The sequence below is a fragment of the Rhinopithecus roxellana genome, chromosome 6 (genome assembly GCF_007565055.1).
Source record: "Rhinopithecus roxellana isolate Shanxi Qingling chromosome 6, ASM756505v1, whole genome shotgun sequence".
NCBI lineage: Eukaryota > Metazoa > Chordata > Mammalia > Primates > Cercopithecidae > Rhinopithecus > Rhinopithecus roxellana.
Genome location: NC_044554.1, coordinates 149,913,212 through 149,937,644, shown reverse-complemented (window position 1 = coordinate 149,937,644; position 24,433 = coordinate 149,913,212). Strand labels below are relative to the sequence as shown.

Here is a 24,433-nt window from a genome sequence, read left to right as displayed (position 1 = left end):
CGCCATTACACTCCAGCCTGGGCAATAAGAGTGAAACTCCATCTCAAAAATAAATAAATAAAAAGGAAAAGAAAAGTGTGCTTCATTACAAAGGCTTGTGATCAGCTTGTGACAGACTGTTAGTATTGTTATTTTCCTATATTACTATTGATTTTAGCAAGAATTTATGAGTGTACTATTATTTTTAAAGCAAAACCTATTCTTAAACTAAGAATGCTTTTTGTTCTTAAAGTACTGGGACATTTCCATAAGTCCTAGGTCTTCAGTTAGTTAACATCATTAACTCGTTCCCTCAAACATAAACGCCTTGTGACCAAGAGTGCCCAGTCCCCTGGGAACATACCACAGCAGGTTTGGCTTTATCCAGCCTTTATTCAAGATGGAGTCACTCTGGTTATGGTGCCTCTGACACTGTTTACTGATATTCTACTTGCTTTTAGAATTTAACAGTATGTATTAGTTTTCTCTTGCTGCTGAAAAATTACCACAAATGTAATGCCTTAAAATGACACAAATTCATTAAAGTTCTGAGGTCAGAATTCTGAAATGGGTTTCACTGGGCTAAAATCAAGGTGTTGGCTGGGCTCCATTTCTTCTGGAAGCTCCAGGAAAGACTTGGTTTGCTTACTGTTTCCACCTCCTAAAGGTCTCCTGCATTTCTTGTTTCATGGCCCTTTCTTCCATCTTTAAAGCCAATGGCATAGCATCTTCAAACATCTCTTTCACTGATTCCTCTTCCTCTCTTATAAGGACTCTGTGATCACTTTACCCACCTGGATATTCCCTAGCTCAAGATCCTTAATCATATCTGCAAAGTCCCTTTTGCCAAGTAAGGTAACAAATAGAGTCGGGGGATGAGCATATCTTTGGAAGGCCATTATTTCGCCTGCCACACAGGATATTGTGGCTGTCTTGCTTTATCAGTATATATGAATCTGACATTCTTTTTAACAGCTGGACAAAACTGATAGAAACCACCGATGTAACCACTCATGATGAATATTTAGGTTTCCCTTTCAGGCTGAAATAAATTATACTGCTATGAACATTTTTGTATGTATCCGAATATGTGAGAGTATCTATGGGATAAATTTCTAAAACTGAAATTGCTGAGTCAAAGGTGGTAAAAGATAAATTTTGGCACATTAAGATTTTAAGAAGTGTATGTGAGCAAACAGTGCTTCATGAGTCAGGCAGCTCCAAACCAGAAGTGGTTGGGGCTCTACTAAAGGAGCATGAGGGAAGGCATTTATAGGGTGAATATAGATATAGAGCAAAGAAATTATTTGGTTAAAATTTGAGCAGTTGACTTATTTGGGCCATGCCTGTGGGAAGTTTAAGAAAATGTAACTAATGCCCAGTTGGCTGCCTGTCATTGGCTGAGCAGAGCTTGGTGATCTTTTAAATTCAGTTTTGGTTCGCTTAAGTAGAACCCTGAGCCTTAGAGCCACCTCAGTTTAAGGGCCTCTCATTTTGTTATCTTAATAAAGGGTAAATGTGTTGTTGATAATATAGCCAAGTTGCCCTCCAAACTGTTGTGCCAGTGTACTGTACATTCCCACAGCAGGCTTCTTTTTAATGTTTTTCAATAGATGGATAAAAATTATATTAATTCAAATTGCATTTCCGTGATTAAAAATGAGATTAAGCATTGTTGTACTACTTTTTTTAGAATTTTCTATATTAAATTTTTTGGACCCTAAAGAGAAACGTATTTCATGATGCATCATGAGAATTGGGGTACATGATTATGCTTATTTAAAAACATGTTTATTTCATACAAAATTCATTTTAAGTAAATATCTGTGCATCAAAATTTAATGGTTTTCTAAAAGATTGTTTAGTAATAATTACCAGGACTCCTTATGATACATACACTATATATGGGACTTTGGTATTGATTACATAAAATATGATTATTTATTTTCTTGCATTTATTTTTGGTGTTAAAAAATAATTCTGGGAATTTGTGTGTATCTCACCTCGTCACATCCTGCCTTCCCTCACACTTTTTCTTTTTTTTTTTTTTGAGACGGAGTCTTGCTCTGTCGCCCAGGCTGGGGTGCAGTGGCCGGATCTCAGCTCACTGCAAGCTCCGCCTCCCGGGTTTACACCATTCTCTCAGCCTCCTGAGTAGCTGGGACCACAGGCGCCTGCCACCTCTCCCGGCTAGTTTTTTGTGTTTTTTAGTAGAGACGAGGTTTCACCGTGTTAGCCAGGATGGTCTCGATCTCGTGACCTCGTGATCCGCCCGTCTCGGCCTCCCAAAGTGCTGGGATTACAGGCTTGAGCCACCGTGCCAGGCCCCTCACACTTTTAAAAAATTGTCCAACAAAGCAAATTCGGATGAAACCTGTATGATAGATATATAGAGAAGATACAGAGAAATGTAATTGGAGGATATTTTTGCCTCACCTTCAGTTAATTTTTTTTTTTTTTGAGACAGAGTCTCACTCTTGTTGCCCAGGCTGCAGTGCAGTGGCACAATCTCTGCTCACTGCAACCTCCACCTCCTGGGTTCAAGTGATTCTCCTGCCTCATCCTTCTGAGTAGCTGGGATTACAGGCGTGTGCCACCACACCCAGCTAATTTTTGTATTTTTGGTAGGGACGGGATTTCACCATGTTGGCCAGGCTGGTCTCGAACTTCTGGCCTCAGGTGATCCACCCGCCTCAGCCTCCCAAAGTGTTGAGAATTCAGGTGTGAGCCACTGTGCCCAGCCAATTTTTCAGTTGATTTTAAATGATCTCTGAAAGAAAAGTTTTACTCCTTAATCTAAACTTTTGAAGAGTTCTTCTAAATGAAAAACATTGATTGCTTCTGGAGATGGGAGCAGGGACTGGGTAGCTGCCTCCCAAGGGTGCAAGGCAGTCTTTTTACAGTCCTTTTTTTGGTGTCTTTAAACATTTTAAATTTGGAATTGGATCACCTTTAGAAATAATCACGAATTGGCCGGACGCGGTGCCTCATGCCTGTAATCCCAGCACTTCGGGAGGCCGAGGCGGGCGGATTACCTTAGGTCAGGAGTTCGAGACCAGCCTGGCCAACATGGTGAAACCCCTTCTCTACTAAAAATACAAAAAAATTAGTCGGGTGTGGTGGCACACGCCTGTAATCCCAGCTACTTGGGAGGCTAAGGCAGGAGAATCGCTTGAGCCTGGAAGACGGAGGTTGCAGTGAGCTGAGATCATGCCACTGCACTCCAGCCTGGCTGACAGCGAGACTATCTCAAAAAAAAAAAAAATAATCACAAATTTTAAATTCAGTGGACAAAAAAAATTTTTTAAATAATTTTTAAAACCTTTTACAGTTGACTCTCCTGTGATTCAAGTGGCAGCTTGATTTCATTGAAATGTGGAAAGATGAGCCATCCTATTTTTCCACATTAAAGATTGGTTCTAAAAGTGATTCTGGGCTAAATTTGGGGGTCCTTTGTTGGACCTCTCCTACTCAATTCAGTAGGCCGTTGGTTTTCCTAAGGGCCCTATGGCTTCAACTAGCATCTGTTTGATGATAGCCCCCAAATATCAATCTGCAGTCCAATCACCAACCCCACTACCCCTTATGCACATTAAAGTTTAACAGCCCTTAAATCAGAAAGTTGAGAAAAGCTTATAAACTTTTCCTCCTTTTACTGCTTTTTTTACCCCTCTTCCATGCCATAGGTTTGCTGATGATATCAAATGACATTATACAGTGTGGCTTATCCTGACTTCTGTTGTTCAAGGTTTAAAAGCATTTTTACATATCAGAATAAAATGCTTCCTTTGATCAACCACCTTTTGGCTAACATTCCTTGCTATTTTAGGTTGAATTCTCTTACCCGCCCCTGATTCCAGGAGATGGACATGACAGCCACACTTTACCTGAAGAATGGAAGTATTTGCCCTTCCTTGCCTTACCAGATGGCGCACACAACTACCAGGAAGGTATGTCACAAGACAGTGAACCAGTTAGGTGACATTTTTGAAAAAATTTGCCAAGATAGCTTAGGTTCTAAATACTTTGAGACATTAAAGGCCTTCAGCCTGTTAGAACTATTTATAAAATATATACATGCTTGTTTGGAGATAACTAGTCATTCACTAGAGCACCTCTAAAGGAGTGCCAGGCTTACGTTGGCTGCAGCTAGTGAACCTTGGCCACGCTTCTGCCAAGTGATTAGCCAGAGTAGGACAGCCACCATTGGAAGCACTTCCTACATCTACACGTCATACTCCTCAGAGGCACACCAGGGGGCTTACCAGCGCCAGCTGTACATTGCTTGGGACTCTAGCTGCATACTTTCAGTACTAGGTTATTGCTCCAGTGCCCACCTTAGAAGCAGCTGAGATTGTTTTTGCGCCTCTGGAACCATTGCTGTCACAAGTACTCAGCTTGCAAGGTTGCTTGCTTGCATGCAGAGCATGTTAACACCCTCAAAGAAAGCAGGGCTGTGAAGTTCTTACCGAATCTCCTACCACCCTATAAATGAGTATTTTGCCAGACTTAATGAAGAACTGTATTTTACTATGGTATTTGATGCTCTACAAAAATGTTTTTGTTGTTATTGTTGCTGTTGCTTTTCTTTCTGGTTTTTTTTTTTTTTTTTTTTTTTTTGGAGACGGAGTCTCACTGTTGCCCTGTTGCCCAGGCTGGTCTCAAACTCCTGAGCTCAAGCAGTTCTCCTATCCCAGCCTTCCCAGTAGCTGTGGTTACAGAAGTGAGCCATCATGCCTGGTGGTGCCACCATGCCCAGCAAAAGGACTGCTGCAAACATGTGAATTAAGATTATAGCAAATGTTCTACAGATTTTCTTTGTATTTGTGTATGTATATAATTTTGTCTGTACTATCTGAAAAGCAGTTGCAAACATTGTGACACTTTAAATACTTAAGATCTGAGAATGAGATCATTCCCCAGTGTAACTTCCAGTACCATTATCACAGCTAAGAGATTTAACAGTAATTTCATAGTACTATCTAACATCCAATCTATGTTCAAATTTTCTCAGTTGTCCCCCAGATTTCTTGTATTCATTCAAGGTTCATGTGTTGCTATTGGCTTTTATGATTGTCTACTTTCTTTTAATCTAGAATGATTCCCTAAAGATTAAGTATTTTCTGTAATTGTAGTCTGTTTGACCTGTTATAATTCAGCCTCTTGGGCTTTTTGTGATGAGTATTTACCATAGGCAATGAGAAAAATGATAGGAAACCACTGGTTGTGGTGCTACAAATAAGTATGATTTGGATTCCTTGTTTTATCATTTTTGTGTTAATGACTGCATTATGATAGCTTCAGATTGTAATTCACCTCACTATTTACATTTTTCTATGTATCTCTTAGATACTGTGTTTTTTCACTTGCCACCCAGAAATGGAAATGGAGCCACAGTATTTGGTATCTCTTGCTATCGACAAATTGAAGCCAAGGTATGATAATTAATAATGAAAAACAACTCCACAGTCCTTTCTTAGATGTTAGACACTTAGAAAAACACAGTCTTTATTTTTCAGTGGTGCCTGTAATGTTGTTTTAGATTTTTGTATACAATTTGTAGCTGTTTTTTCAATAGTACCAGTTTATTCACAGAAACATTTTATTAAGTTGACACTGGTGGCTATGCTTATATTTGTATCATAATATTTTGTACATTATTTTTAGATAGTGATACATAAATTATCCATTTGTCTTTTAAATACTGTACTTACATTTCAAGATGTCTTTGAATTTTCTGTTTCTAGTGTTTGGCATATAACTTAGAAAAATTGAGTGGTAATGCTTGTGTGTTTTTTAGTTTTTTTATTTTTTTAAAGACAGGACCTTACTATTTTGCCCAGGCTGGTTTTAAACCCATAGGCTCTAGGGATCCTCTTGCCTCAGCCTGCTGAGTAGCTGGAACTACAGGTGTACACCACTCTGCCTTGCTTTTTTTTAAGCAGAATTTCAGAAGTAGTGGGACATGCTTAGAGGGGCTCCCAGCTACTCATAAGTTGTCTTAATTATCTCTAAGATTTCTTTGTTTTTCTTTTCTCTTTTTTTTTTTTTTTTTTTTTTCGAGGAAGAGTCTCACTCTGTTGCCTAGGCTGGAGAGCAGTAGCACAATCTTGGCTCACTGCAGCCTTGACCCCAAGCTCAAGCCCTCCTCCCAGCTCAGATTCCCAAGTAGCTGGGATACAGGTTTGTGCCACTACGCCCAGCTAATTTTTGTGTTTTTTATGGAGACAGAGTTTCGCCATGATGCCCAGGTTGGTCTCGAACCCCTGAGCTCAAGTGATCTGCCCTCCTCAGCCTCTACAGGCTGAGCCACTGTGCCCAGCCTTGATTATTCTTTACTTGCTAGCTTAATGCCTGACTTACTATAATAGCTCTAATTAATAAATTCAAATAAGCCAAGATGGTGGCCCCACCTTTCATGATTTGCTTATGTGTAGCACTGTTTTTTTGTGGTGGGGATAATCTTGATGAGTAAAAAGCTCTTTCAAAAGGTCAGTAATACTCTAAAGTAGTGAGTGGTTCTCAATCTCAGCTGCACATTGCAATCACCTGGAGAGCTTTAAAAGCTAGGAGGAGTAGGTCTTCCCCCATCCCAAAAGGTTCTGATTTAATGATCTAGACATGGGAGGTGGGAATGTTTTAAAAGCTCCCCAGGTGATTTTCTACGCAGTCAAGATTCACAACCACTGCTCTAAAACGATTATTTTTAATCAGAATTACCTGGAGACTTTTTTTTTTTTTTTTTTTTTTTAAATATCTGTACCTAGCCTTTCCTCCTAGTGACTGAATTAGAATCTCTGGGATTTGAGCCTGGACAATTAAAAGTTTTAAAAGCTTCCTCGGGTGAATAATTAGTAAATCTTTTTCTAACTTTTTATGATGGAAATTTCAAACATGCAGATAAATTGAAAACATAGCACACTGAGTACCTGTGTACCCATCAGCTAGACTCATAGACTGTGTGTCTATTTTTCCCCTGACCCACTTAAATGTAAACTACAGGTGTAAATTCCAGGATACCCAAAGTAGGTTAACTACCATGAAATAACCCTCTAAGCACGGCCTGGAACCTGGAACATCCGTGTTATATCATGAATAACTGAATCTAAAGCTAAAGATATTATGTCAGATAATAGCATACACCTTAAATGTGTACAATTTTTGTCAATTATACCTCAATGAAGCTGAGAAAATAAAGATAAAAGAGGCTGGGCCCAGTGGCTCACACCTATAATCCCAGCACTTTGGGAGGCCAAGGCGGGCGGATCACGAAGTCAGGAGATCAAGACCATCCTGGCTAACATGGTGAAACCCCATTTCTACTAAGAATACAAAAAAATTAGCCGGGCATGGCGGCGCACACCTGTAGTCCCAGCTACTCGGGAGGCTGAGGCAGAAGAATCGTTTGAACCCAGGAGGGCGGAGGCTGCAGTGAGCCGAGATGGCGCCACTGCAGCCTGTTGGCAGAGTGAGACTCGGTCTCAAAAAAGTAATAAACAATAAATTAAAAAAAAAAAAAAAGAAGCCGGGCGCGGTGGCTCAAGCCTGTAATCCCAGCACTTTGGGAGGCTGAGACGGGCGGATCACGAGGTCAGGAGATTGAGACCATCCTGGCTAACACGGTGAAACCCCGTCTCTACTAAAAATACAAAAAACTAGCCGGGCGAGGTGGCGGGTGCCTGTAGTCCCAGCTACTCCGGAGGCTGAGGCAGGAGAATGGCGTAAACCCGGGAGGCGGAGCTTGCAGTGAGCTGAGATCCGGCCACTGCACTCCAGCCTGGGCGACAGAGCAAGACTCCGTCTCAAAAAAAAAAAAAAAAAAAAGATAAAAGAAACCTGAGAGTAAGAGTTCGCCTGACAGCTTTGAGCAGTTGATGTTTTCATATACTATTGTAATCGAACCCAGGTTTGGCTGCACGCCGCTCAAAAGACAGGAGAGAAGAGAGTTGCTGGGAGGAAAAGCAGATTTATTTGGAAAGCCAGCTAGATGGTGAGCTAGCATTCTAAAGTAGCATCGTAAATTTTTCAGTCTGTCTGGAGGATTTTTATGGGAGAGGGATATGGGGAAGAAGAGGAAATTGGTGTCAAGAGGTGACACACAGACATCTGGGTACCAGCGAGGGTCCAAGGAGGTTGGATACTTCTTTATCATTGGTCAAACCACAATGCTCCTGTAAATCTTTAACAAAACATAATTAGTTGTTTACATACCTTTTAAATCCCAGAGCTGGTTTTAAAACATGCATGATTGCCATTTTTGCATATTATCTTGGTACTCTAAAATTATCCTTTCATATGTGCAGAAACAGGGAAACGCTGCCTAAAAAATGGAGTTAGTTATGTTCTTTTGCTATTTCACTGTTACACTATTACCTTTACATACTTACATGTGAGAGGAATTGAGCTGCTGCCTGTTCTTGGAAATTTGCTCCTTTTAATACCTTTTATTACCCATATGTCATGTAAGCACTAGTAAAATTATTTCTCCCAAGTGGGTCTTATCCCTCAGTGCTGTTTTAACAGCCCTTGTGCTCTGCATAGCCTTTAAATACGGCCTGTCTCCCCACTCCCTGGTTCTGACCCACTCAGGAGTACATTAGAGTTGCCCATTTTTCCAATGAATGCTGTCCTTCTCAATAGATAATAGGCAATAGAAGCAGACAGAGAAACCAGTTATTGGAGGGACCTTGAGCCTGGAAGAAAGACTTTACTCCTTTTTAATGAAGATGAGACAGTGGATGAATCCAATCAGGAGGAAGGATTCTACTCCACAGCTAATTTAAAGCCTGTTCATCAGTCATCAGTTGAAAACATGGGGGCCCCTTGGTCCTCAGGACAGATCCAAGAAGGTGTCAGGCAGTACACTAGAGGAGGAAGTCTTTCTTACTTCCCTTGCAGCCTTGCCTGAGGTTAATCAAATCAAGATTTGCTCTCTACTAGTAGAGGACTGTAGAAATCTCACATAGTCATCCTCACAATCACTGAGAAATAAGTTATGTGCTTGTGTTTGGTGCTGGGTGCCAATACAAGTTTCCAGGCAACATGGCACAACTAACTTAACAAAATTACTGACAGTTCTTCCATCTCTGGAGAACAAGCTGTCTGTTTTTGTCATCTCTTTTTTCTTTTTCTTTTTAGACGGAGTCTCACTCTGTCGCCCAGGCTGTAGTGCAGTGGCACGATTTCAGCTCACTGCAACCTCTGTCTCCCAGGTTCAAGCGATTCTCCTGCCTTGGCTTTCCAAGTAGCTGGGACTACAGGCTTGTGCCACCACACCTGGTTGATTTCTGTGTTTTTAGTAGAGATGGGGTTTCACCATGTTGGCCAGGCTGGTCTCGAACTCCTGGCCTCAGGTGACCCACTCACCTTAGCCTCCCAAAATGCTGAGATTACAGGCATGAGCCATTGCTCCTGGCCTTTTGTTGTCTCTTAAACTAGCCCCTTCTCACCAGAAACAATGGTCTCTGAAAGGACTGTCCATTTATAACCAGAATCAACAGTGATTGATTTGCATTGAATGGTTGATTTGGGCCTGGTGACTTATACATAAAGTATTCTTCATCAGATTATCAATTCCTTAAGATTCGGGATTGTCACTTCACTATTATATTCCCAGTGCCTCCCACAGATTCTGGCACATAGGGCCAAACTGACAGTTATTTGTTCAGTATTTCCTGAGAGTCTTAATAACTTTTTAAATTTAACTGAATGTAAGAAATTTCTTACATATAATTGCTATTTTTATATTGAAAAAAAAATTTTGAAATATTGCTATAAAATATTCTGATAAATTGCTCTTTGTTTATAATAGGCACTGAAAGTAAGGCAAGCAGATATCACCAGAGAGACTGTTCAGAAAAGTGTCTGTGTTCTAAGCAAGCTGGTAAGAGACCAAGTAACTCGTTCATTATGTTAAACCTTCATGGCAGATTTTTCTTTAAGGATAAGGCACTATTAGAATAAGAAGAGATTTAAATGACATATTAAAATTATTTATGCCCTAGTATCTCCTCATTCTCTTTCCCTTTCAGCAGTTTTCATTTGCACCTCTACCCAAGACTCGGTAAGAGAAAGATCTTATAGCTATTGGAAAGTAAGTTGACACGTAAACAAAATGAGGTAGCTGATATATTTCATTTATTCATTTTGGTTTTATCCAAAATCTTTTTTTTTTTTTTTTTTGAGACAGTCTCTCACTCTGTTGCCCAGGCTGGAGTGCAGTGGCATGACCTTGGCTTACTGCAACCTCTGCCTCCCAGGCTCAAGCAATCCTCCCACCTCAGCCTCCTGAGTGGCTGGGACCACAGGCATGCACTACCATGCCTGGCTAATATTTTTATATTTTTGGTAGAAACGAGGTTTTACCGTTTTGCCTAGGCTGGTCTCAAACTCCTGAGCTCAAGCAACCCACCTGCCCCAGCATTCCAAAGTGCTGGGATTGCAGGTGTGAGCCATCGTGCCCAGCCAAAATCTTATTTTATCCAAAATAAAATTTTGAGGATGAGAATATTTCTTCCAAGAAGTAATTTTACATATAAGGCAACAATAGTCTCCTAGGAAAGGAATGGCTGTGGCCAGGCGTGGTGGCTCACACCTATAATAGCAGCACTTTGGGAGGTCAAGGTGGGCGGATCATGAGGTCAGGAGTTCGAGACCAGCCTGACCAACATGCTGAAACCCCGTCTCTATTAAAATTACAAAAAAAAAAATTAGCCAGTCATGTTGGCATGCCCCCGTAATCCCAGCTACTCAGGAGGCTGATTCAGGAGAATCGCTTGAACCCAGGAGGCGGAGGTTGCAGTGAGCAGAGATCAGCCACTGCACTCCAGCCTGGGTGACAGAGGGAAACTCCGTCTCAAAAAAACAAGAGAAAAGAAAAGGAATGGCTGTTATAAAGACCCCAGTGTGAGAAAATTGATCGATTATTCATCTGATTCCTGTACACAGCTTTGAGAAGAGTAGCCTAAAAAAATATACATGAGTGAATAGCTTTTTTATACTGGACCAGATGACCGAAGAATAAGAGTACCAGATATTAAAGGAAGTGCAACATGTTAAGAGACTTCCTGAGTAATCCTTCTTCAAAGGACGATTACAATAATAAAAGATGCCATTTATTGAGTGCCTATATATCAGGCATTAATTCTGTACCAGACACTTGTTATATGTAATTGTCATTTCCATCCTTATAACAACATTGAGATGTATTTACTGTTTTCACTTTATAAATAAAGGCATACCTCAGAGAAAAAATGTGTAATTCTCACAGACATGTAACTACTAAGTGATAAAATTGGAGCAAAAAAATCAAGTTTTATCTGTCTCTAAAGCAGACACAAGAGATGGGAAGAGGGTAGCTTACTCAGAAAGGTCTGGTTGTGGTTTTTCTGGTCTATGTATTGAAGTCTATGTATAAAAATAAAATGATTTTATACTTTGATGGGAATCATGATATATTAACAGGGATACTGGAAAAGAGACTCTTTCAGTGTTACTTGTTTTTAATTAATTAGAGTATATATACATCATTGGTCATTGCATCCTGAAATGGACATAGAAATGAGAAAACGGCCGGGCGCGGTGGCTCAAGCCTGTAATCCCAGCACTTTGGGAGGCCGAGACGGGCGGATCACGAGGTCAGGAGATCAAGACCATCCTGGCTAACATGGTGAAACCCCGTCTCTACTAAAAATACAAAAAACTAGCCGGGCGACCTGGCGGGCGCCTGTAGTCCCAGCTACTCGGGAGGCTGAGGCAGGAGAATGGCGTGAACCCGGGAGGCGGAGCTTGCAGTGAGCTGAGATCCGGCCACTGCACTCCAGCCTGGGCGACAGAGCGAGACTCCGTCTCAAAAAAAAACAAAAACAAAAACAAAAAAAAAAAAAAAAAAAAGAAATGAGAAAACATCTAGAAAAGAACATTATAAATAAAAAGATGAAAATGGTAGAAGATCCTAAATAGAGAAATAAGGATTAAGGGATAACTTTGCTCAAATGTATAAAACAATATTATGATAAAGGACACAAACTAGTTGTTTGTCTCCTGCCACAGCCTCCTGAGTAGCTGGGACCACAGGTGCATGCCACCACTCCCAGAGGAGTGAGCCTCCACAGAGGACAAAAAAGGGAAATGAATTTAAATGTAATCATGAATGTTCAAATAGATTTAAAAACAGACTGTTATAAGGATGAATAAATGTCACTACAAGCCAGCAAAACTGTGCAGAATTACAATATGTTTTAAATCATATAATAGTAATAGCTAATGTTTGGATGCTTTCTGTGTGTCAGATACTTCTTACCAAGTGCTTTTACCTGTTATTTAATCCTTAAAACAGTCAAGTAAGAGGTACTGTTTTCATATGCCCATGTTCACATCAGCAAGCAGAGGTGGAGAGGTTAGATTCCCCAGAGCTGAGTGATGGAGCCAGGCCCAGCAAGTCTGAGCCCACACTCTTAAGCACTGTACTGTGTTTCAGGTACTTTTCACTTGCAGCCAAAGAACAGATGACTTCACGGCTTTCAACTGTGAATAATACGCACTAAAGTTGATAGTTACTAACTTTTTTCTCCCTATTCTCTTCAAATTAAAAAGTTGTGGGGTTCTGTTTGTTTTACTATTATCAACCAATTTTACTGTTATCAACCAATTATTATCAATCAATGGTAATTTCTCTGTTTTTCTTTAAGCCTTTGTATGGTTTACTTCAAGCAAAACTTCAACTCATTACACATGCATATTTTGAAGAGAAGGATTTTTCCCAAATTTCCATTCTAAAGGTAACTTTATACCCCTCTATAGTGTTTGGCTGAAGATATACTCATGAATCAAGTAAATATTGTCAGTAATACTGTGAAGGATAATTATTACCTTAAGAAAGACATTCTAATGTGAAAACACATTTGCATCAAAACATTGAAAGACTAGGAATCTGCCCAAATACTAAATTTAACCAAACTTTTTTTTTTTTTGGGGAAATAATGACTACAAATAACTATAACTAACAGTAATGTTTCTCTTAGTGGATAATAGCCCTTTTGCTGTGGCATTGCTTCTATAAATTTGCTTACTAATAAACTGCACAGTATCTTACTAATAAACTGCACAGTATTTTTACATATCAGGTTTCTGGTTCCTAGCTGCCAATACACAGACCACAAAAACCACATGATTATTTTATCGAAAATGGATAGGATGTTTTCCTCAATGCCACCATTCATGTAAAGAATATGGATCTCTCATGGATTCTGATGGGAATAGGACAGCTAGGGACTTAGCAAGGGGCAGAGGGAATTTATACTAGGAATTCATACCACTATGTGAATGAGACATGCTCTGAAATGTAGAGGGAGAAAGGAATACCCTGAGTAGCTTTTCATACTCACTGCCCACATCTCTTTTGATACTGCTCATATCCAGAAGAGAAGAAATGAGAACTGGCAAGGTTGCAGAGAAGCTTGTTTTTAAATTTAGCGCCTAGCAGAACAAACTGCCTCAATTAAGAAACCAACTTTTTTTCTGATCAGTATATTTCTAATTCAGATCTAAAATGATAGTAAAATGTGCTAAATTCAATCTATGTTTTATAGGAACTTTATGAACATATGAATAGTTCCTTGGGAGGGGCTTCATTAGAAGGATCCCAAGTATATCTTGGTAAGTTAACTGACTTACAAGTTAAAAGAGATTCCTTCATTTCTATTTGTTTAGCAAAGTGAGTTGCATGTAAAACTTTCATTAGAATTACATCTCTATATGGGATCTAAATTCTTCAACATTTGATGCTGTTTCTTCCTTAAATATCTTCTTAGCCAGTGTTTATGCTGAGAAGAGTATTAGAACATACCAGATTTATAACTATTAATGTACAAGGTAAATCAAGGTAAATTTCTGCCTTTTTTTTTTTTGAGACAAACTACCTCAATTATCAATGAAAATGGATAGCATTTTCTCACCCAGGCTGGAGTGCAGTGGTGTGATCATGGCTTACTGCAGCCTTGACCTCCTGGGCTCAAGCAATTCTCCTGCCACAGCCTCCTGAGTAGCTGGGACCACAGGTGCCTGCCACCACTGCCAGCTAGTTGTTTTTTTTGTTTGTTTTGGTTTTTTTTTTTTTTTTTTTGTAGAGACAAGGTGTCCCTATGGTGCCCAGGCTGGAATTTCTACCTTTTAGGATAGTAATGGAAGGTTTTTATTGTCTTGTCTTTTCCTTGCATTAATGCTGACCAGCTTAATTCCCTGTCGTAACAGATGAAGCAAAAAGATGCTCAGCTCTTTCCTGTTCTAAGATTCTTCAGGTTAGGGATTTGTGTTTAATTTATACTATCTTGACAACCCAGAAGATCCATTGGTAGCCAAGGTATTCAATGGGCAACTCAATAAATCTCCATTTTGTGATTAAAACTTTTTAATCACATAGTGGTTTATGCTCACTCAATTCCAATTTCAGCATGCAGTTGCCAATTGCAGTTTACGATTGCAATCCTCTGTGTAATGTAAACTATTACTCTGCATAATATGAAGTCCTATTCTGAGAGCATATTTTCTCTAAATTATTTTCTCTTGTACTGTGTTGTTTCAGGCAGATGATAGAAAAGACTGTGTTTCAGAAATAACAGCATATGAAGTGCCATAACCAAAACCCTTGTTTAATCATGGATTGCCTCTATAATATAAGCTATATCATTTCTAAACTTGTACAGTTTATGTTTTTAGAATGGGGAAATGTGTTAGACCTGCACTGTCCAAAACAGTAGCTACTCGCCACCTATAGCTGTCTATATTTAGATTAAAATTAATAAATTTTAATAAAACTTAAGTCAGTTTGTCTCAGTCACTCATGCCACATTTCAATTGCTCAGTAGCTGCATGTGGTTACTGTATTGGACAAGACAGGTTTAAAAGATTTTCATCCTTGCAGAAAGTTGTACTGAACAGCACTGTACATGAGTGTGTACCTAATCAAACATTACATAAATATTTGAATATTTGCATATTCCGGCTTTTTTTTTTAACCTTTCTTTCCGTTAAGGGGAAAATAACCTTTCTTCAGTAAAAACATTACATTGTAGTCACAGTTTAGCTTTTTTGTTAACATTGTAGGTCTGTCACCTCGAGATCTCGTCCTTCATTTTCGACACAAGGTATGGTACCTTATTTAAATAAATTTATGATGTACAGTACTAAAATGGCCCACACTGTTCTTAGTGTGCACATTTAACTGCCAAATTCAGTGTGCTAAATTGAATGCAGATTGTGGCATACCATGCTTTAGTTCTTCTAAGATGTGCTTGGCCTTATAACTACACAAAATTAAAAGTATTGGTAGTCCCTGTATTATAGAAATTTAAAAGAGCACAAATACTGTTTACTTCTTTTCAGGATAGGGTAATTTTTTCTATTGTTTTTGCAATTTCATTTATCATGAGATTAGAATGAAAGAAACATGGTTTGATCTTGCAGAATATTTTATATGTTGCCCTGAGAATGGAGCATTTTTCAGTAAAACATATACATCCCTATACCTTCTGATGTTTATTATTAAAGCAGATGTTGACAAGGATATAAACAGAGACTATTCATTTAACAAACATTTACTGAGCACCTGCTTTGTGAACACTCTGGACATCCAGAAGTAAATTATATATTTAAAGAGTAGGGTCCCCTTTAAAGAGCTTATAGATACTTCAGTCAAAGATGGTACCTCCCCTTCAAGAAAGAATCATTTCAGTTAGAGATTTAAGTGATTCTCACATTTAAGAGTACACAGGTAATGTTTCACTTCTCAGTATAAGTTCATAATTTTTCATGTACTTTTTAAAGTGCTGTATTTAGTATTAATGATTATGGTTATGTTTTAGGAGGGGAAAAGATGAATTATAGACTTGAGTTTCTCATTTCAATACAACATTTTTTTTTTTTCCTTTTGCAGGTCTTAATCCTATTTAAGCTAATTCTTCTTGAAAAAAAGGTATGATCCTAAGGGATGAAAGGAAAGATGCAGTATTTAACTTTTATTGACTTTTTTTTTACATTATTTCATAAAATTGAAACTAATGATAAAGTATTAAGATACTTTTTGCCTATCATTGTGATGAGCTGGAGCACATTTTCTTGTTCTCTGCCATAGAAATATAAATTCATACAGCTTTTCTGGAGGTAATAGAAAACTCAATTTTAAACTGACTTTAAATAAAAAGGACGTGTTGTTGGCTCACTTTAGATTTCAGGGTTGTGTGACTCAGTGGCTCCATCGTGTAATTAAGTGCCTAGGTTTTTTTCCATCTCTTTGCTCTACAGTACACAGTGCTAGCTTGTTCCAGAGCCTAGTTTCCCTGGTAGTATAGGGAACTGCCGACAGTAATTGGGTTATTTGCTTCCTCAATCATAACTGCCGGCAGAAATAATACCTCCTCCTAAACAATCTAATAAGAATTTTTGACTGGGCACGGTGGCTCACACCTGTAATCCTAGCACTTTGGGAGGATGAAGCAGGAGGATCACTTGTGCTCAGGAGTTTGGTGAAAGAAACTCCATCTCTACAAAATATACAAAACTTAGCTGGGTGTGGTGGCATGTGCCTGTAGTCCCAGCTACTTGGGAGGCTGAGGTAGGAGGATGGCTTGAGCCTGGGAGGTGGAGATTACAGGAAGCTGAGATCGTGCCACTGCACTCCAGCCTGGGAATAGAGCCACTGTCTCAAAAAATAACAATTAAAAAAATAATAGTTCTTTCCTTCAACTTGTTTGGGCCTATTACAGGCCACATATGTGGCTACTCCTGTGGCCAAATACATGCTTGCCCTGATTGGCTTAAACTTGGGTTCCTGACCACTCCCTAATACAAAGGGATGGGTTTGCCATGATTGGCTTAGTCCCAAGGCCAAATCTGACCTACTACCTATTGTTATACATAAAATTTTATTGGAAATCAGACCCATTTATTTACTTGCTGTTTATGGCTGCTTTCACACTGTGGTGGCAGAGTTGAGTAGTTGTGACAGACTATATGGCCCACCAAGCAAAAATATACATCTGACCTTTTATAGAAAAAGTTCACCAGCCTTTGGTTTAGACTAATCAGGAGCCATCTTTGGATCTAGGCCAGTTTTATATACCGTATTACTGTGCCTAGTGGAGTAAGGGTGGAAAGAATATTGGGGAGTCGACCATGCACAATATCCACTTTAATTCACTACCTTAAAAATATTCCTTTGACCCAGTAATTCTCCTTTTAGAGATCTATTTTCCAAAATTAATCTGAACTGGACACAAAGCTCTAAGAGAGTCTGTCACAGAATAATAAATTATAAGTGAATAACTATTAGTTTATCTTGCATGTTGTATATAATTTCAGACAATAAAAAAGATACTAAGATGTTTTTATTGTTTTAAAGATTTTCATGGCATGTTAAGTGAGAAAAGTTTGTCTACAACATATCAAGCCCATGATCCCAATTTTATAAATGAATATATATTAATTGAAAAGGGACTGGAAGTAAAGGTATCAGCCTAGTTTGGTGAGAACATAGGTTATTTTTTTAAAGGAAATTTTTTTCTGTATCCTATTTTTCTGTAAGAAATATATATTCCTTCAGGCTGGGCATGGTGGCTCACGCCTGTTATCTCAGCACTTTGGGAGACTAAGGTGGGCAGATCACTTGAGGTCAGGAGCTTGAGAACAGCCTGGCCAACATGGTGAAACCCCATCTCTGCTAAAAATACAAAAATTAGCCAGGCATGGTGGCAGATGCCTGTAGTCCCAGCTACTCGGGAGGCTGAGGCAGGAGAATTGCTTGAACCCAGTAGGCAGAGGTTGTAGTGAGCCAAGATTGCACCACTGCACTCTAGCCTGGGTGACAGAGCAAGACTCCATCTCAAAATAAATAAATGAATGAATGAATGAGTATTCCTTCAAACAGAAAAAAAGATAGTTTTTTTAAAAAAATGAACCCAACATACTAGTGTGGTGTTTCAAAAATTTTTATTTAATTTCTAAATTTGTGACAAAATACACATGACATACAATTTATCATTGTAACCATTTTAAGGTATACAATTCAGTGGTATTAAGTACATTCATGTTATGCAGCCATCATCACCATCCAGCCACAGAACACTTTGAATTCCTTTTTATTTTTTGAGACAGGGTATAGCTCTGTTGCCCGGGCTAGAGTGCAGTGGTGCAATCATGGCTTACTGCAACCTCTAACTCCCAGGCTCAAGCAATTCTTCCACCTCAGCTTCCTGAGTAGCTGGGACCACAGTGCTGGGATTACCAGCATGAGCCACCACACCCAGTCTATATCCCTTTATAAATGTTCATTTTTTCCCCTGAATCATAATACCTTGAAAGTAATTTGTAGACATGTGGTACTTCACTCCTAAATAAATACTTAAGGATATATTTCTTAAGAAAAAGAAAATATTCCTATATAACCGAAATATCATTTTCACATTCAGGAAATTTAACATTGAGATAATAAGAGAAATCTGACATACAGTCCATTTTCAAATTTCCCCAGATGTGATAATGTCCTTTGTAGCTGATGTTTTCTTTTTTTATTATTATTTAATTTTTTGTTTTAAAGAATAGAGATAGGGTCTCACTCTGTTGCCCAGGCTGGTCTTGAACTCCCGGCCTCAAGTGATCCTCCTGCCTCAATCTCCCAAAATGCTGGGATTACAGGTGTGAGCCACCATACCTGACCTAATTGTTGCTTTCAATCTGGGATCCAGTCAAGGATCATCTATGGCATTGCTAGCTCTCTTTTTATTTCAAAAAGTTCTTCCACCTCTCTTTTTTTGTGTGTTCTTTTCTTTCTATATTTTGTGATACTGGCATTTTAAAAATAATCCAGACTAGTGTTCTAGGGTGAGATTTGTTTGTTTTCTTGTGGCTAGTTTCAAATTAAACCTTTTTAGTAAGAATCCTACACAGGTAGTGGTGTGTCTCTGTCAGGACGTAATATCAGGAGGCCCATAACTATTTGTAGTAGTAGTATTGGTGACGTGAAGTTTGATCATTTGGTTGAGGTGGTGGTTGCCACCTTAATAGGTAATCTGTAGAATGATAAATTTCAGACATTGTGACTATCCTGTTGTTTCACAGTAGTTTTGGCATCTGTTGGTAATTTGTACCTAAATCATGGTGGATGCTAAATGGTGATTTTTCTATTAGTACTTCTATGTTTATTAGCTGTTACTTTCTTTTTTTTTTTTTTTTGAGACAGAATCTCACTCTGTCACCCAGGCTGGAGTGCAGTGGTGCAATCTCGGCTCACTGTAACCTCCACCTCCTGCGTTCAAGCAATTCTCCTGCTTCAGCCTTCTGAGTAGCTGAGATTACAGGTGCGCACCACCATGCCTGGCTAATTTTTGTATTTTTAGTAGAGGCAGGGTTTCAGCATGTTGGTCAGGCTGGTCTCCATCTCCTGACCTCGTCATCTGCCCGCCTTGGCCTCCCAAAGTGCTGGGATTACAGGTGTGAGCCAGCTGCCACGCCTGGCAGCTGTTATTTTTTTATTTTTTATTTTTATTTTTATGAGACAGAGTCTTGCTGTCTAGCCAGGCTGGAGTGCAGTGGCGTGATCTCAGCTCACTGCAACTCTGCCTCCTGGGTTTAAGTGATTGTCCTGCCTCAGCCTCCCAAGTAGCTGGGACCACAGGCGTGCACCACCATCCCCGGCTAAGTTTTTGTATTTTAGTATAGATGGGGTTTAACCCTGTTGGCCAGGATGGTCTCGATCTCCTGACCTTGTGATCCACCCACCCCAGCCTCCCAAAGTGCTGGGATTACAGGCATGAGCCACTGCACCCGGCCAGCTGTTACTCTTATATAAAGAATTTTTCCCTCTTTTTTATTTGTTATCATTATGATGGCTTCATGGGTTTTCTAATTTGATTTTGATTGACCCCATTCCAGGTTCTTTTTTATATTTCTCCAGTGAATAAATTGGTGGGTGCACTGATGACTGTGTTATCCCTTTTTCCAGGTAAGAAAACAGCAGTATCTACTCTTTCTTTTGTTTAACTTGTACTGGAACCTAAACTTTTAGAAATAACATTTCAAAGATAAATTCATTAGGGTTATCCTTTCTATTTTAATATGACATTTGCTTTTTGGAAATAGGTTTCTCTCTTTTGTCTGGGTTTCTTTCTGTTCTTTTTGTTTTTAATTAAAATGTGTAAAAGCATAGCTTATTAAATTTTATAGGAGAGTCTACTAATAAAATATATAGCTCTTAGGTTCTTCCATATTATTATAAGCCAAGCTGTTCTTTAATATTGCGTATTTTAGGCATGATTGAACATGGTCTCAGTGACTGTTCTCAGTATAGACCCCGGAAGAGTATGTCTGAAGATGGTGGACTTCAGGAAAGTAACCCATGTGCAGATGATTTTAATTCTGCATCCACTTCTGACGTTTCACATACCAACTTGGGAACTGTCAGGAAAGTCATGGCAGGAAACCATGGAGAAGATGCTGCCATGAAGGCTGAAGAGTCTTTGTTCCAAGTGGAAGACAGCAGCAAAGGGCAGGAACCCAATGATAACAATCAATATTTGAAACCTCCATCTCACCCATCTCCAGATTCTTCAGAAAGTGACTGGGAAACTTTGGATCCTAGTGTCTTAGAGGACCCCAACTTGAAAGAAAGGGAACAGCTGGGATCAGACCAGACAAATTTGTTTCCAAAGGACTCTGTCCCCTCAGAGAGTCTTCCAATTACTGTACAACCTCAAGCTAATACGGGACAGGTAGTCCTGATACCAGGGCTCATTTCGGGTTTGGAAGAGGATCAGTATGGCATGCCCCTGGCCATCTTCACAAAGGTAAAGTGCAATATTTTTTATCAAATTCCTTAAAGAATTTGAAAAATCCTTTTAGAGTTTAACTTTTGAATTTTTGGTATTCAACGCATTTTCAGATAGAAAATTTTCCTTGAAAACTGTAAAATATATACCAGATATATAGTACTGTGGCATCCGTGACCATAGTATAAGTCTATAGGGAAGTATATAGGGGATTTTGATTGGTAAATGTTTTGAAACTTAGTAGATATGAGTCATATTCACAATCACTCTCTTGCGTCTATTTTTAATTATTCAGGTTTCTCCTTAATAAAAGAATTAAGGAAGTCCAGACAGCCTTGATTGCGCTCAATAAATACAGGCACACCTCGGAGATACTATAGTTCAGTTACAGAACAGTGTGATAAAACGAGTCTCAGGAATTTTTTTGTTTCTAAAACTTTGAGAGGCTGAGGCAGGAGGATCACTTGAGGCCAGGAGTTTGATTAGACAGACTTGGTAACTCACACCTCTGGTCCCAGCTACTTGGGAGGCTGAGGTTAGCAGGCTTGGTTGAGCCCTGGAGGTTGAGGCTAAAGTGAGCTGTGATTACACCACTGCACTCCAGACTGGGCGACAGAGGGAGACTCTATTATTTTTTAAATAGTAAATGTTTATTATTTAAAATTTAGTAATTATTTTAAAAACACAACAAAGTGAATAAAACTTAATAATTATGTTAAAAGCACAATAAAGTGAAGTACAATTAATTATTAAATAATTAATTTTTAATTTATTTAAATATAAATGAATAAAAATCCTTTGTTGTCATTTCAACAACATTCACCACATCTTCTTCACTAGCAGCAGACTCCATCACAAGAAACCGCTCTCCTTCTCCCTAAGAAGCAGCTCCTCATCTGTTCAAGTTTTATCAGCAGATTGCAGCAATTCAGTCATATTTTCAGATTCCACTTCTAATTCTAATTTTCTTGCTGTTTCCACCAAATCTCCCCCAAGGTCTTGAACCCCTCAAAGTTATTCATGAGAGTGGTATCAACTTCTTCCAAACTCCTGTTAATGATATTTTGACCTCTTCCTGTGAATCACAAATGTTCTTAATGGCATCTAGAGTAACGAATCTTTTCCAGAAGACTTTCAATTTACTTTGCCCAGATCCATCAAAGGAATCACTATCCATGGCAGCTATAGCCTTATGAAATGTGTTTCTTAAATAATAAGATTTGAAAATTAAAATGACTCCTTGATCCATGGGCTCCAAAATGAATGTTGTGTTCATAAGCAAAAAGAAAACATTAATCTCCTTGTACATCTTCATTAGAGCCCTTAGATGACTGGGTGCATTGTCAATGAGCAGTAATATTGTGAAAGGAATCTTTATTTTCTTCTGAGTAGTAGGTCTCAACAGTGGCCTTAAATATACAGTAAACCATGCTTTGTTGTTCCATTCTAGAGCACAAGCAGCAGATTTAGCATAACTCTGAAGGGCCCTAGGATTTGGGGAATGGTAAATGATCATTGGCTTCAACTTAAAGTCACCAGCTGCTTTAGCCCCCAGTAAGAGTTACCTTGTCCTTTGAAGCTTTGAAACCAGGCATTGACTTCTTCCCTACCTACAAAAGTCCTAGATGGCATCCTCTTCCAGTAGAAAGCTGTTTTGTCTTTATTGAAAATCTGTTGTATTCAAAATCATCAATGACCTTAGCTAGATCTTCTGAATAACTTGCTATAGCTTCTCCATCAGCACTTGCTGCTTCACCTTGTACTTTTATGTTATAGAGACGGCTTCTTAAACATGGTGAGCTAACTCTGCTGGCTTCATACTTCTGCATCTTCTCACCTCTCTCGGGTTTCATATAATTGAAGAGAGTTAAGGCCTTGCTGTAGATTAGGCTTTGGCTTAAGGGAATGTTCTCTTTGGTTTGATCTTCTATCCAGACCACTCAATCAAACTTTCTGCATATCAGCAATAAGGCTGTTGTTTCACTTTCTTACCATTTGTGTGTTCACTGGTTAAAAAAAAAAAAACACTTTTAGTAGCACTTTTAATTTCCTTCAAAAACTTTTCTTTTGCATCGACAACTTGGCTAACTGTTTGGTGCAAGAGGCATAGATTTCTGTCTCAGCTTTCAACATGCCTTCTTTACTAAACTTAATCATTTCTAGCTTTTGATTTCTAAACACTTAGAGGCCACTGTAGGGTTGTTAATTGGCCTAATTTAAATATTGCTGCATCTCAGGGGATAGGGAGGTCTGAGGAGAGGGGAAGAGACAGGAACGGCCAGTCAGTGGAGAAGTCAGAACACACACAGCATTTATTAAGTTTGCTGTCTATGTGGGCATGGTTCATGTCACCTCAAAACAATGACAATAGTAACATCAAAGATCACGGATCACAAATCAGCATAAGAAACACAATAATAAGGAAAACGTGTGAGATACTGTGAGAATTACCAAAATGTGACAGAGACAGGGAAGTGAGCACAGACTGTTGGAAAAATAGACGACGGTTGCAGGGTTACCATAAACCTTCAGTTTAGAAAAAGCACAATAAAGTAAAGTACAATAAAAAGAGTTGCCTATATATATCAAAATACTACAATTTTAAAAGAAAACTTAGATGTCTAACTTATATCACTTATAAGTGAGGTAAGTTATAACTAATAAATAAGTATACATGTATATTTACTAAGTATACTTAATACATACACTTATTAAGTGTACTTATATTAGTAAACTTCATTTGAATATAACAGTGTTTTGGCTAATTGTTCTAACACTATTTTTTAATCTGTTTATAAAAACCAGAATGTATTTGAATTTTTTAATAACTTAAACACAATATAGTAAATCAAGTTGAATCTTTAATTCACAGTCTTCTCAGGATATCATTTCTTCATGTCAGTAATGCATTAAGATGAAGCAGTCAACTTCACTGGGTCAAAAGTTACACTGGACTGGACATAGTGTCTCACACCTGTAATCCCAGCACTTTGGGAGGCCGAGGCAGGGAGGATTGCTTGAAACCAGAATCTAGAAACCAGCCTGTGCAACAAAGCAAGACTTCATCTCTACGAAAAAGTAAAATAAATGATCTGGACACGGTGGCATATGCCTATAGTCACAGCTACTTGGGAGGCTGAGGCAAGAGGATCTCTTGAACCCAGGACTTTGAGGCTTCTGTGAGCCATGACTGTGCCACTGCACTCCAGTCTGAGCTTTAGAGTTTAGAGTAAGACCCTGTCTCTATATAAAAATAAATAAGTTACACTGATGCTGAGACATATTCTAGAAGCTACATTGTTTGGATTTTTTTTTCATCCTTTGCAGAAAAACTTTTATTGCTATTTGTGAATTTTCAAAGTAGAATAGAAAAAAAAATTTTTTTAATTTCTCATTCTACAAGTACAGTTATCCCTCATTATTCATGGGGGATTAGTTCCAGGAACTTCCCCCATACCAAAATTCGAGAATGTTCAAGTCACTTACATAGAGTGGCATAGTGTTTGCATATGACCTGTGCACATCCTCTCACATATGTTTTTTTTTTTTTTTTTTTTTTTTTTTTGAGACAAAGTCTTGCTCTGTCCCCCAGGCTGGAGTGCAGTGGCATGATCTCGGCTCACTGCAGCCTCCACCTC

The 24,433-nt window shown here is 38.8% G+C and overlaps 1 protein-coding gene across 4 annotated transcripts in view; it reads left to right on the top strand.

Annotated features, from left to right (window-relative positions):
- AVL9 (AVL9 cell migration associated) overlaps window positions 1-24,433 on the top strand; it is a 101,071-nt gene that overhangs the window by 55,642 nt on the left and 20,996 nt on the right. For 3 of the 4 annotated variants that reach the window (XM_030931862.1, XM_030931860.1, XM_030931859.1), the window contains exons 2-10: window positions 3,809-3,929; window positions 5,329-5,414; window positions 9,791-9,862; window positions 12,669-12,758; window positions 13,569-13,635; window positions 15,082-15,122; window positions 15,911-15,949; window positions 19,903-19,972; window positions 20,278-20,813. In XM_030931862.1, the coding sequence (XP_030787722.1) occupies window positions 3,809-3,929; window positions 5,329-5,414; window positions 9,791-9,862; window positions 12,669-12,758; window positions 13,569-13,635; window positions 15,082-15,122; window positions 15,911-15,949; window positions 19,903-19,972; window positions 20,278-20,813 (1,122 nt within the window). The remainder of the gene's footprint in view (window positions 1-3,808; window positions 3,930-5,328; window positions 5,415-9,790; window positions 9,863-12,668; window positions 12,759-13,568; window positions 13,636-15,081; window positions 15,123-15,910; window positions 15,950-19,902; window positions 19,973-20,277; window positions 20,814-24,433) is intronic. The other variant, XM_030931861.1, reaches the window with a different exon arrangement.